Below are 14,840 nucleotides of genomic sequence, written 5' to 3' on the forward strand. Positions count from 1 at the left end.
ACTGTTTACTCTGACCCTGTCATCCAGACCTACAGTAATATGGTGACTGTTTACTCTGACCCTGTCATCCAGACCTACAGTAATACGGTGACTGTTTACTCAGGCCCTGTCATCCATACCTACAGTAATATGGTGACTGTTTACTCAGACTATGGTGACTGTTTACTCAGACTATGGTGACTGTTTACTCTGACCCTGTCATCCAGACCTACAGTAATATGGTGACTGTTTACTCTGACCCTGTCATCCAGACCTACAGTAATATGGTGACTGTTTACTCTGACCCTGTCATCCAGACCTACAGCAATATGGTGACTGTTTACTCTGACCTGGGCAACCAGACCTACAGTAATATAGTGAATGTTTACTCTGACCCACTAACCTGTTTCTCTCTGTCTGTTTCGCCCAGTGTGCCCAGAGAAGAAGTGTGAGCGGCGGGCATGTACGGACGGTGGTGAGTGTTGCCATGCCCAGTGCCTGGGAAGCTGTACGGAGCCGGGCGACGACATGGCCTGCGCAGCCTGCCTGCACTACTACCACGAGGGACGCTGCGTGCAGGACTGCCCCCAAGACACTTACAAGTTTGAGGGCTGGCGCTGCATTACCATGGACCTGTGTGAACATGTGCACCTGGCCGGTGACTTTCACTTTGTCATCCACGGAGGGGAGTGCATGCCTGAGTGTCCATCAGGCTTCACACGCAATGAGAGCAATAAGTAAGAGAGTAGAGATCACACTTCACCTCAAGGGCTCCCCAGTATCAGGCATGGTCCTGGTTATGGGTTGTCTACAGTATTATATTGAGTACTATCATGATTTCACTCCAGTCATTGTTACTGTAAACAGTCCTCTGACATATTGATTGTGGGGTGACTTTCTGGCCGTGTGTGTTTTGTTGCATTACAAATCTGCATGCAGATGTCTTCTGAATAATTCACCTCTATCTCAACACCTTCTCCTCCTGGTCCATTAAGAGATAACATTCTTAAAAACAAAAAAAATTGTTTTATTGTCACATACACCAGATAGGTGCAGTGAAATGTGTTGTTGTACAGGGTCAGCCATAGTAGTATGGCGCCCCTGGAGCAAATTTGGGTTTAGTGCCTTACTCAAGGGAATATCGACAGATTTGTTCACCTTGTTAGCTCAGGTATTCAAACCAGAAACCTTTCAGTTACTGGCCCAATGCTTTAACCCACGTGTCAAACTCATTCCACAGAGGGCCGAGTGTCTCCAGGTTTTCACTCCACCTTTGTACTTGATTGATGCATTAAGGTCACTAATTATTAAGGAACTCCCCTCACCTGATTGTCTAGGTTTTAATTGAAAGGGAAAAACAAAAACCTGCAGACCCTCGGCCCTCCGTGGAATGAGTTTGACACCCCTGCTCTAACCGCTAGGCTACCTCTCCAAGGAGAAGCTTCAGAGCTAAACATGCTTTGGGCAGAATGTAATGTTCCGTCATGATTGATTCAAGCCTGTGGACTTTCCAGGTAATGCCGAATCAGAGGAAGATGCTCACCTCAGTACTCAGTACACAAGACTCATCCATTGGTGAATTTCCGTAAATTACGGCCGGGCCCGTAGGGTGTAGTCATACTGTAGCAAGCATAAATGTAAACATCAGATACAAAAGGGACTTTCTGAACATTGCTTGAATGCGTTCAGGAGGGATTTATCATAGCAGCGCTGTAACTCAGAACATTTCCCGTTTGACATTTCCCCGTTTGACATTATTAATTTTGAATAAGAGGCTGTCTTTGTTAATGTCTCAGGGTAACTTATCACCGTATTTAGATTTTTCATTCTCCAAACTTTCCATGTTGAGTTTTTTTTGCAGGTTTCATCATATTGAGTAGGGCTGTTGCGGTGACGTTATTACCGCCACACCGGCGGTCACGAGTCACGAAGGCAGTCAATTTCCACGTGACTGTTTAGTCCCGGTAATTAGTTTCTCCAGGCTCTGATGGTGCTGATGGTCATTAGTAGCCTACCAAACTTGCTAACTGCCTGGTACTCAGCACTCTATTGTCTCTCTAATCACTCTAATCACTCAATGCAAAGGTAATCGAAAATCTAATCAAACACTTCTTGAGAGAGCAACTCCTGTGGCGGGCCGGGCGCAGTGCACGCTGACCGGGTCTCTAGGTGTACGGTGTTTCCTCCGACACATTGGTGCGGCTGACTTCCGGGTTGGATACGCGCTGTGTTAGGAAGCAGTGCGGCTTGGTTGGGTTGTGTTTCGGAGGACGCATGGCTCTCGACCTTCGTCTCTCCCGAGCCCGTACGGGAGATGTAGCGAGGAGACAAGACAGTAACTACTAACAATTGGATACCACGAAATTGGGGAGAAAAAGGGGATTTAAAAAAACACTTCATGAGAGCCCATGAGCTCATGTTGCACAACATTTCTATAGCTATGCAATTGTGCGAAAAAACAGAATGATGGCCTCTACTAAAAAGAGGAGGATCCTATCAGGTTTCTATAGACTAGGCCTACTATATTTATTTCTCAACTTTCCTAATATTAATCACATTGTTTATCTTTACAACAGGAGAATAGCCTACCTGGCTGGCGTGAAAATAAACCACAGGAAAAGCGTCCTCCATTCGCTATTTAAGTGTATGTATTTTTTCCCTCTGCCCCTGTTTTGAGACAGGTGCATGATAATTGTCCATTCCAAATCAAAACAAATTTCACACATATATTATTTTTTATATGTAAAGACAATATTAAATCACGAATAGTCTGATGAGTGACGATATTAACATATCACTTGTGAATTAAATATTATCACTTGTGAATGATGCCCAGCATAAGAAACTGCCTTTTTTTGCGACTTTTTCGAATCATAGTCGCACACCTCATGTAGCCTAGCCCATATGTTTTGATAAGGTTTGTATCACAACTAAAGTGAACAAAATTGATCACCTTAATCTGCTTTACAAAGGGTTTATAGCCTAACTGGCACACATAAGCAGTGCCTGAGTTTCAAGTTTGGAGAAGATCATTTTCACCATAAAAATGCACCTTTATAATAAAAGCATTACATGCATAATCGCATTTGCGGTAACTTTTGATAATGGCGTTTTCGCACTAATGGAACATTTGCGCTTATGGCCTACTGCCATGTGCGTATTGCTGTGCTTATAATGTAAAGAAATAGCCTAATAGTTTATCAACATTTTAAGCTAAACGTTCTGTTCTGTTTCGTCAGCCACATTGCTTAAAAAAAAAATATTTTTATAATTATGCTAGTGGTTGTATTAACTGTACCAGACTATGTTTGGAATATTTATTTCTCGCACAGAATGAAAAAGGTTGACTTTTGTACTATGGGGCATAGTAGATTGACATAGGCTTGTACTTTTGCTGTTCGTTAGGCCTACTTATCTTGTTGGCTGACGAAAAGTAAATGTGGACAGTTCTTCCAATATCTTCAATATGCACCTCGGAATTGGATAAGGACGCGCGCAGTTCCGTCCCCGATGTGTCTGTCTTCACTTGTAGCCTGTGAGAAAGCACCGATCACGTGACGAGAGCCATGTGAGTGAGAGGCGCTTCGGATTGCGCAGCACTCAGGGAGAAGGGCACTACGCAGCACTCCGGGCCTCAAAAGGCATGGATTTTTTTAGGGTGCATTATGGCCACAAAGGTGATGCTGCCGTGAAATCCGAGGCATTATCAAGTGCCTGTAAAATTGTGAATGAGAGTGGAGTGTGTACAGCCTGCGCAAAAACTAAGCAGAGCTCATGCCTTTCAAGCGACTTTTTTCAAATCATCATTAGAATCTCATCATGCAGCCTTACAAAAATCAAAACATACAGCCCAACGTTTGTAGAACAACTTAAGTTACATTGATAACTCTAAATTAAGCATATAGGAGTACCTAGTTCTTTGTTAACCGCTCAACACAGAATAGCCACATGTGCGCACAATTTTTTTAGATTTTATTCAGCTTTGTTCAATTGTATTCTTCTAAATGAGTGTAGCCCACAGCCATTTGGCATAGCCACATCAGGGCAACTCAGAGTATGCTATTCTTTTCTCCTGAAATAGACTACATTTTCTTTACATCATATTTCTTTAGACCTGTCTAATATAAATAATGTATTTATTGTGAAAGTGTAGGCTATATTGCATGGATTTATTAGACTTTTTAAAATGTTGATGTTCCAAAGGTCTGCATCAGTGGCTTGTAGGCTATTTGTGGAAGCCAGGAGATGCTAATTGTCTTTATGTTAATTCACTGTCAATTACAGTGAGACCAACAGTTATTTGCTTGACAATCACCAGCTGACGAAATTTCGTGACCGCCACAGGCCTAGTCATGAGTCTTGACCCGGAGGCAGCACTGAGCGATTTCGCCTTAGATAGGCCAGCTGCAAAATCAAAATTGGCTATATTGTAAAAATCCATGAAAACAAAAATGTGTTTTTTGGTCTTCATTTAAGGTTAGGGTTAGGCATTAGGGTTAACAGTGTGTTTAAAGTTAAGGTTAAGGTTAGTGTGAGGTTAATATAAGATTTTATGACATTGTGGCTGTGCCAGCTAGTGACCACTGCAGAGCTGTCTACAGAACAAGATTCATGATGAAAAACGACAACCTGCTATATTTTCTGCCATATCAGTCTTGTTTTGTCTTTAGGACTGTTTAGTGAGTCATTTTCTCATGAAACCATGGGTTCATATGAGGACTCATAAAAAATACATAGTTCACAAAGAAAGTGTCCTTGTATTTTAGAAAGCTAAAATTAGACACATTTTTACTTCTGGAAGTTTGGGATTTTCAAGGTGAGTTGGGGTGAGGTGTCTTAATTATGTTTCTTGGAAATTGTCTTTTTTTGTAGTTTTATTTAGTTAAGGTCATTTCTTGACTGTTTCCCTCTTCTCTCCCCCTCCTTTCTCTTCCTCAGTCACAGTATGTTCTGCAGTGCCTGTGATGGCTTGTGTGATAAGATCTGCGACTCCAAGACCATCGACTCAGTGGATTCTGCTCAGTCTCTAATGGGCTGCACAGTCATCAAAGGCAACCTGCAAATCAACATCCGCCGCGGCAGTGAGTACCAGTACCAGTAACCAGTCTGTTTGTCTCCCCAGAGACCGGGAGGGGAACACAGAGCACGGGGCCACTGGGAGAGCTAGTGTGGGCCACAGAGTCAACATTACATCAGCTGCCTGCTCTGTGCCCCAAACCAATTATCACATTATGCTATTATGCTATTTATTTGCTCAGTTGACAGAGTGACTTACAGCTTATCTTTAGATATGAAAACGTTTGTACAACTCTGGATTTGCTGGAGCCAGGGTAATTCTCCTCTAGAGAATTGAGTATAGTCATATAGTATAGTCATACAGTATAGTATAGTCATACAGTATAGCAGTACAGTTGCTTGTGGGATTTGATGTGTTCAGAGCTGTGGTTTTCACACACTGGCTGTTGTATCTGACTAGTGTTTGCTGACTCTCTCCTCTCCCCAGATAACATCGCCTCAGAGCTGGAGAGCTTCATGGGGCTGATCCAGACAGTGACAGGCTATGTGAGGATCCGACACTCCCACACGCTAGGCTCGCTCTCCTTCCTCAAGAGCCTGCGCTACATCAACGGGGAGGAGCTCATGGAAGGGTACGGCAGGCTGCTCTCTGCTCTCTGAGTCTGAGATGTGTTTGGGGACGTGTCAGCCTTGAACCACAGCCTAGAGAGGAAAGATGTTGTCACTCCAATGTCACCGGCGTTCAGCCATATTTTTGACCAGGAAGATTGACACATGGATGATTTAAATGGATTTTTGGAATCCATCATGTCAAATGTATCCCAGCAGGTTTTGAATGCCTCACTCATTATTTATTTATGAGTAGAGGCTACCAGCCATAACATTTACAGTACAAAGGAATTCACACAAAACCACCATAACAAGGCATCTCTCCAAGTTATATAATGAAAAGGTGGATGAACTATCCCACTGGGCACACCATGTTATTTCAATGTGGATAATTGGGTATTATTTGGTTGAGACGTTGATCAGTGAGATTACAACCTACAGTATATTCACTCAAAAAGGCAGCCAAAAATGTGTTGAATTTCCAATGTGCTATCACTATGCTTTCAACCATCTAAAAACACAACCAAATTCCAATCGAAAAACAAAGCCTGAGTTTTGATTCAGTCGTCACCCAAATGTCTATCACTGTGCTTCCAACCATTTAAAAGCACAGAAAAGTTCCAATGGGTATACAATGTCAGATATTTTTTTTATTTATACAACAGATTAATATCACTGTGTTTCATCTAATAGCAGAATCAAAGAACTGGATTGCAGTTGAAGTTACATTAAAAGCACATGGTGCAAGTGATCAATGCTATTCACGATTCTGTGCAGAATATGACAGCGATTGTGCATGCTATCTTGAACATGCACGTGGTCACTTTATATGATTACATAAGAAAGGTAAAGTTACAGTAACTTCAAAATGTGGCCATTGATGTGTTACTCATTTTAAGGTTGAATGTTACATTCGTTTTTAAGATAGCCTTAACTTTAGGCTATTTACTGTATTACAAAAGTAATATTGAATTGTATTTGGTTGACAACACAACCAAATATCAACGTTTAAAAGAGGCATATCTACTGCTTGGATAGTTCCAGCTGAGCCACTGGCTTAATCGTATTATTTAACTGTTATTTTTGGTTGAGTAGGAGACTCATACATATAATTTGTTAACTTTTCGGCAAGTTAATAGGCTATATACAGTGGGGAGAACAAGTATTTGATACACTGTCGATTTTGCAGGTTTTCCTACTTACAAAGCATGTAGAGGTCTGTCATTTTTATCATAGGTACACTTCAACTGTGAGAGACGGAATCTAAAACAAAAATCCAGATAATCACATTGTATGATTTTTAAGTAATTAATTTGCATTTTATTGCATGACATAAGTATTTGATCACCTACCAACCAGTAAGAATTCCAGCTCTCACAGACCTGTTAGCTTTTCTTTAAGAAGCCTCCTGTTCTCCACTCATTACCTGTATTAACTGCACCTGTTTGAACTCGTTACCTGTATAAAAGACACCTGTCCACACACTCAATCAAACAGACTCAAACCTCTCCACAATGGCCAAGACCAGAGAGCTGTGTAAGGACATCAGGGATAAAATTGTAGACTTGCACAAGGCTGGGATGGGCTACAGGACAATAGGCAAGCAGCTTGGTGAGAAGGCAACAACTGTTGGCGCAATTATTAGAAAATGGAAGAAGTTCAAGATGACGGTCAATCACCCTCGGTCTGGGGCTCCATGCAAGATCTCACCTCGTGGGGCATCAATGATCATGAGGAAGGTGAGGGATCAGCCCAGAACTACACGGCAGGACCTGGTCAATGACCTGAAGAGAGCTGGGACCACAGTCTCAAAGAACCATTAGTAACACACTACGCCGTCATGGATTAAAATCCTGCAGCGCACGCAAGGTCCCCCTGCTCAAGCCAGCGCATGTCCAGGCCCGTCTGAAGTTTGCCAATGACCATCTGGATGATCCAGAGGAGGAATGGGAGAAGGTCATGTGGTCTGATGAGACAAAAATATAGCTTTTTGGTCTAAACTCCACTCGCCGTGTTTGGAGGAGGAAGAAGGATGAGTACAACCCCAAGAACACCATCCCAACCGTGAAGCATGGAGGTGGAAACATCATTCTTTGGGGATGCTTTTCTGCAAAGGGGACAGGACGACTGCACCGTATTGAGGGGAGGATGGATGGGGCCATGTATCGCGAGATCTTGGCCAACAACCTCCTTCCCTCAGTAAGAGCATTGAAGATGGGTCGTGGCTGGGTTTTCCAGCATGACAACGACCCGAAACACACAGCCAGGGCAACTAAGGAGTGGCTCCGTAAGAAGCATCTCAAGGTCCTGGAGTGGCCTAGCCAGTCTCTAGACCTGAACCCAATAGAAAATCTTTGGAGGGAGCTGAAAGTCCGTATTGCCCAGCGACAGCCCCGAAACCTGAAGGATCTGGAGAAGGTCTGTATGGAGGAGTGGGCCAAAATCCCTGCTATAGTGTGTGCAAACTTGGTCAAGAACTACAGGAAACGTATGATCTCTGTAATTGCAAACAAAGGTTTCTGTACCAAATATTAAGTTCTGCTTTTCTGATGTATCAAATACTTATGTCATGCAATAAAATGCAAATTAATTACTTAAAAATCATACAATGTGATTTTCTGGATTTTTGTTTTAGATTCCGTCTCTCACAGTTGAAGTGTACCTATGATAAAAATGACAGACCTCTACATGCTTTGTAAGTAGGAAAACCTGCAAAATCGGCAGTGTATCAAATACTTGTTCTCCCCACTGTATATATTCTATATCAAAAGTGATATTGAATTGTGTTTAGTTGTCAACGCAATAAGATATCAACATTAGAAGGAGATCTATCTTCTGCTTGGATAGTTCCATCTGTGCCACTGATTTAGTCTAGGTTTAAAGGAGAATTTAGAATTTTAATTTAGAATTACATTTTTTATATAAATGGGATGTTATAGAAGGGTCCAGACATTTTTTCCCCCGCTATTTCACTTGTTTTTGAGAAACATAGCTCAACCAGTGATTCACTTCTTCATCCTCATTGTGCCGTACGGGGGCTCTGAAAAACATGAACAAACAGAAAGGCTCTCAGTATAGTGATGGAGGTCTTTAAATGTTGTACACATGAAATTGCGTCATTCCAAACTTTATCCGCGACTTATATTTCATTTTGTTGCGACTCGAGCGATACCTCTGTCCATTCTAGCAGCAGCCTACACAGAGAATGGAACAGCTGGATAGGGGAAACAGCTTGAGTCGCACAAAATGTAATATAACGTTGAGGATAAAGTTCGGAATGACACAATTTCATCTAAAGTCCCGCATCACTATACTGAGAGCGTTTCCGTTTGTAAAAGGATGTATTTGGGTCTTTTTGGAGCATTTGTTGATGTTTTTTCAGAGCAACGCACAACGAGGACGTGGAAGTGAATCGCTGGTTGGGGTAAGTTTCTCAAAAACAAGTAAAAGATGCAAAACAAGTGTTTGGACTCTGGACCCTTCTATAACATGTCATTTACATCAAAAATAGAGATTTGGTTATTAAAAAGCAAACTTCTCCTTTAATTCCAGTTGTCGATAAATTGGTAATAGATATGTTAGATTCACGTCTTCTCAGTTAAATAATAGGACTAAATAAAATAAAACTTCAAATGCACTTTAAATAACACTTTATTTTATTTAGTCTTATTCTTTAACTTATATTTTTGGTTGAAATGGAGATGTGAATCCAACATATCAATTATTAATTTGTAGTTCATATAACAATGGTCTGACATCGTCTATGTTGAAACCTGGTTACCATGATATTTTTATTTATTTTACCGTTATTTTACCAGGTAAGTTGACTGAGAACACGTTCTCATTTGCAGCAACGACCTGGGGAATAGTTACAGGGGAGAGGAGGGGGATGAAAGAGCCAATTGTAAACTGGGGATTATTAGGTGACCGTGATGGTTGAGGGCCAGATTGGGAATTTAGCCAGGACACCGGGGTTAACACCCCTACTCTTACGATAAGTGCCATGGGATCTTTAATGACCTCAGAGAGTCAGGACACCCGTATGATGGCATAATCCTGTGGTTTAAATTTCACCCTAAACACAGCAGTTGATTACTTTAAAAAAAATCAAATGTGCATTATTTTCCACGTAGATTCCACGTCACAATACGCTGACAAATTACATTGAAACAACGTTGATTCAACCAGTTTGTGGCCAGAGGGCTCTATCTGAATGGAAACCCAGGTGTCCCAGCCTATTCTGGCTGCAGCATGACATCACCAGGGTCCTATCCCCTGTCAGAGATAGGGAGAGTGTTTCTGGAGATGACCAGGAGGGTCGTGGGAAAGCCTCTCAGGTCTCTTGTTGTCATCCCTCCCAGGCTAGAGTTACAGTGCGAGGAATGCTCTAGAGAAGGGCTGGCATTCCGCTCGTTCCCAAGGTATTCCATGTAGCTGAGAGGCTCTGAGTCGCTCTGTTTCATCTCTGGCCCTCTCTGTGTGCACAGCTCAATGTTAGACAGACACACCCACGCACACTGAAACACAATCCGCTCTGACGTCTTCTCCTCTTAACACTTTACATATCCACCAGATGGAAAACTAGGCCACCACTCTACAACATTTTGACGACTTTATCCTCAGTGCTCTATTGTGTGCTTAAAGTAAATAAATTGACTGATTAAAAAAATGGTTTGGTCCCATCTATGCCAGCACAGCTGCTAGGTGTGTTAGTAAGTTAACACCTGTCTGTTGTCTCCCCTCAGGATGTATGCTTTTTCTGCCATTGACAACCAGCGCCTGCAGTACCTGTGGGACTGGACCCAACATAACCTGACCATCAGGGCTGGGAGGCTGTCCTTCCGCTTCAACCCCAAACTCTGCATGTCTGAGATCCACAATATGTGGGAGAAGACGGACATCACTGAGAAGTTTGAGGAGGGAGATTTCCGCAACAATGGAGACAGAGCAAGCTGTGAGTACACCTATGTGATTTAATAAGAAGCCTTAATCTAATGCAACACTCTGTTATCACAACTAAGTTTTCTGTATGTGTTGTGAGGATGTTATCTAAGACAGGGGTTCAGAACTTTTGTGAAACAGCACAGTTAAAAACATATGGCAAATAGAAATCAAACTGGATGGACATCAGACATCGATGGGAAGTTGAGGGTAGAGGAAGGACAGGACTAACCAAACAAAATATAACTATTGTAAAATAGATTGTGTCTGTAAAATATATATTGTGTGTATTAGAGGTTGACCGATTATGGTTTTTCAATGCCGATACCGATTATTGTAGGACCAAAAAAAGCAGATACTGATTAATCAGACAATTAAAAAAAAAATATATATATACAGTGGGGAGAACAAGTATTTGATACACTGCCGATTTTGCAGGTTTTCCTACTTACAAAGCATGTAGAGGTCTGTAATTTTTATCATAGGTACACTTCAACTGTGAGAGACAGAATCTAAAACAAAAATCCAGAAAATCACATTGTATGATTTTTAAATAATTAATTTGCATTTTATTGCATGACATAAGTATTTGATCACCTACCAACCAGTAAGAATTCCGGCTCTCACAGACCTGTTAGTTTTTCTTTAAGAAGCCCTCCTGTTCTCCACTCATTACCTGTATTAACTGCACCTGTTTGAACTCGTTACCTGTATAAAAGACACCTGTCCACACACAATCAAACAGATTCCAACCTCTCCACAATGGCCAAGACCAGAGAGCTGTGTAAGGACATCAGGGATAAAATTGTAGACCTGCACAAGGCTGGGATGGGCTACAGGACAATAGGCAAGCAGCTTGGTGAGAAGGAAACAACTGTTGGCGCAATTATTAGAAAATGGAAGAAGTTCAAGATGACGGTCAATCACCCTCGGTCTGGGGCTCCATGCAAGATTTCACCTCGTGGGGCATCAATGATCATGAGGAAGGTGAGGGATCAGCCCAGAACTACACGGCAGGACCTGGTCAATGACCTGAAGAGAGCTGGGACCACAGTCTCAAAGAAAACCATTAGTAACACACTACGCCGTCATGGATTAAAATCCTGCAGCGCACGCAAGGTCCCCCTGCTTAAGCCAGTGCATGTCCAGGCCTGTCTGAAGTTTGCCAATGACCATCTGGATGATCCAGAGGAGGAATGGGAGAAGGTCATGTGGTCTGATGAGACAAAAATAGAGCTTTTTGGTCTAACTCCACTCGCCGTGTTTGGAGGAAGAAGAAGTATGAGTACAACCCCAAGAACACCATCCCAACCGTGAAGCATGGAGGTGGAAACATCATTCTTTGGGGATGCTTTTCTGCAAAGGGGACAGGACGACTGCACCGTATTGAGGGGAGGATGGATGGGGCCATGTATCGCGAGATCTTTGCCAACAACCTCCTTCCCTCAGTAAGAGCATTGAAGATGGGTCGTGGCTGGGTCTTCCAGCATGACAACGACACGAAGCACACAGCCATGGCAACTAAGGAGTGGCTCCGTAAGAAGCATCTCAAGGTCCTGGAGTGGCCTAGCCAGTCTCCAGACCTGAACCCAATAGAAAATCTTTGGAGGGAGCTGAAAGTCCGTATTGCCCAGCGACAGCCCCGAAACCTGAAGGATCTGGAGAAGATCTGTAGGGAGGAGTGGGCCAAAATCCCTGCTGCAGTGTGTGCAAACCTAGTCAAGAACTACAGGAAACGTATGATCTCTGTAATTGCAAACAAAGGTTTCTGTACCAAATATTAAGTTCTGCTTTTCTGATGTATCAAATACTTATGTCATGCAATAAAATGCAAATTAATTACTTAAAAATCATACAATGTGATTTTCTGGATTTTTGTTTTAGATTCCGTCTCTCATAGTTGAAGTGTACCTATGATAAAAATTACAGACCTCTACATGCTTTGTAAGTAGGAAAACCTGCAAAATCGGCAGTGTATCAAATACTTGTTCTCCCCACTGTATATATATATATATACAGTTGAAGTCGGAAGTTAACATACACCTAAGCCAAATACATTTAAACTGTGTTTTTCACAATTCCTGACATTTAATCCTAGTGAAAATTCCCTGTCTTAGGTCAGTTAGGATCACCACTTTATTTTAAGAATGTGAAATGCTAGAATAATAGTAGAGAGAATGATTTATTTCAGCTTTTATTTCTTTCATCACATTCCCAGTGGGTCAGAAGTTTACATACACTCAATTAGTATTTGGTAGCATTGCCTTTAAATTGTTTAACTTGGGTCAAATGTTTCGTGTAGCCTTCCACAAGCTTCCCACAATAAGTTGGGTGAATTTTGGTCCATTCCTCCTGACAGAGCTGGTGTAACTGAGTCAGGTTTGTAGGCCTCCTTGCTCGCACACGCTTTTTCAGTTCTGCCCACATATTTTCTATAGGATTGATGTCAGGGCTTTGTGATGGCCACTCCAATTCCTTGACTTTTTTGTCCTTAAGCCATTTTGCCACAACTTTGGAAGTATGCTTGGGGTCATTGTCCATTTGGAAGACCCATTTGCGACCCAGCTTTAACTTCCTGACTGATGTCTTGAGATGTTGCTTCAATATATCCACATAATTTCCTTCCTCATGATGCCATCTACTTTGTGAAGTGCACCAGCCCCTTCTGCAGCAAAGCACCCCCACAACATGATGATGCCACCCCCGTGCTTCACGGTTGAGATGGTGTTCTTCAGCTTGCAAGCATCCCCCTTTTTCCTCCAAACATAACAATGGTCATTATGGCCAAACAGTTCTATTTTTGTTTCATCAGACCAGAGGACATTTCTCCAAAAAGTACGATCTTTGTTCCCATGTGCAGTTGCAAACCGTAGTCTGGCTTTTTTATGGCAGTTTTGGAGCAGTGTCTTCTACCTTGTTGAGCGATATAGGACTCGTTTTACTGTGGATATAGATACTTTTGTACCTGTTTCCTCCAGCATCTTCACAAGGTCTTTTGCTGTTGTTCTGGGATTGATTTGCACTTTTCGAACCAAAGTACGTTCATCTCTAGGAGACAGAACGCGTCTCCTTCCTGAGCGGTATGACAGTTGCGTGGTCCCATGGTGTTTATACTTGCGTACTATTGTTTGTACAGATGAACGTGGTACCTTTAGGCGTTTGGAAATTACTCCCAAGGATGAACCAGACTTGTGGAGGTCTATAATTTTTTTCTGAGGTCTTGGCTGATTTCTTTTGATTTTCCCATGATGTCAAGCAAAGGGGCACAGAGTTAGAAGGTAGGCCTTGAAATAGATCCACAGGTACACCTCCAATTTACATTTACATTTACATTTAAGTCATTTAGCAGACGCTCTTATCCAGAGCGACTTACAAATTGGTGCATTCACCTTATGATATCCAGTGGAACAACCACTTTACAATAGTGCATCTAACTCTTTTAAGGGGGGGGGGGGGGTTAGAAGGATTACTTTATCCTATCCTAGGTATTCCTTAAAGAGGTGGGGTTTCAGGTGTCTCCGGAAGGTGGTGATTGACTCCGCTGACCTGGCGTCGTGAGGGAGTTTGTTCCACCATTGGGGTGCCAGAGCAGCGAACAGTTTTGACTGGGCTGAGCGGGAACTGTACTTCCTCAGAGGTAGGGAGGCGAGCAGGCCAGAGGTGGATGAACGCAGTGCCCTTGTTTGGGTGTAGGGCCTGATCAGAGCCTGAAGGTACGGAGGTGCCGTTCCCCTCACAGCTCCGTAGGCAAGCACCATGGTCTTGTAGCGGATGCGAGCTTCAACTGGAAGCCAGTGGAGAGAGCGCAGGAGCGGGGTGACGTGAGAGAACTTGGGAAAGTTGAACACCAGACGGGCTGCGGCGTTCTGGATGAGTTGTAGGGGTTTAATGGCACAGGCAGGGAGCCCAGCCAACAGCGAGTTGCAGTAATCCAGACGGGAGATGACAAGTGCCTGGATTAGGACCTGCGCCGCTTCCTGCGTGAGGCAGGGTCGTACTCTGCGAATGTTGTAGAGCATGAACCTACAGGAACGGGTCACCGCCTTGATGTTAGTTGAGAACGACAGGGTGTTGTCCAGGATCACGCCAAGGTTCTTAGCACTCTGGGAGGAGGACACAATGGAGTTGTCAACCGTGATGGCGAGATCATGGAACGGGCAGTCCTTCCCCGGGAGGAAGAGCAATTGACTCAAATGATGTCAATTAACCTATCGGAAGCTTCTAAAGCCATGACATCATTTTCAGCAATTTTCCAAGCTGTCTAAAGGCACAGTCAACTCAGTGTATGTAAACTT

General features: G+C 42.8%; 1 protein-coding gene across 1 annotated transcript in view; it reads left to right on the plus strand.

Moving 5' to 3' along the window:
* The window catches only part of LOC139539911 (insulin-like growth factor 1 receptor), a 190,110-nt gene that overhangs the window by 131,639 nt on the left and 43,631 nt on the right, over positions 1 to 14,840 (plus strand). Inside the window, exons 3-6 of the mRNA XM_071343302.1 lie at positions 410 to 716; positions 4,918 to 5,060; positions 5,483 to 5,627; positions 10,350 to 10,558. Of these exons, the coding sequence (XP_071199403.1) occupies positions 410 to 716; positions 4,918 to 5,060; positions 5,483 to 5,627; positions 10,350 to 10,558 (804 nt within the window). The remainder of the gene's footprint in view (positions 1 to 409; positions 717 to 4,917; positions 5,061 to 5,482; positions 5,628 to 10,349; positions 10,559 to 14,840) is intronic.

Source organism: Salvelinus alpinus, chromosome 15, assembly GCF_045679555.1.
Source record: "Salvelinus alpinus chromosome 15, SLU_Salpinus.1, whole genome shotgun sequence".
Classification (NCBI taxonomy): domain Eukaryota; kingdom Metazoa; phylum Chordata; class Actinopteri; order Salmoniformes; family Salmonidae; genus Salvelinus; species Salvelinus alpinus.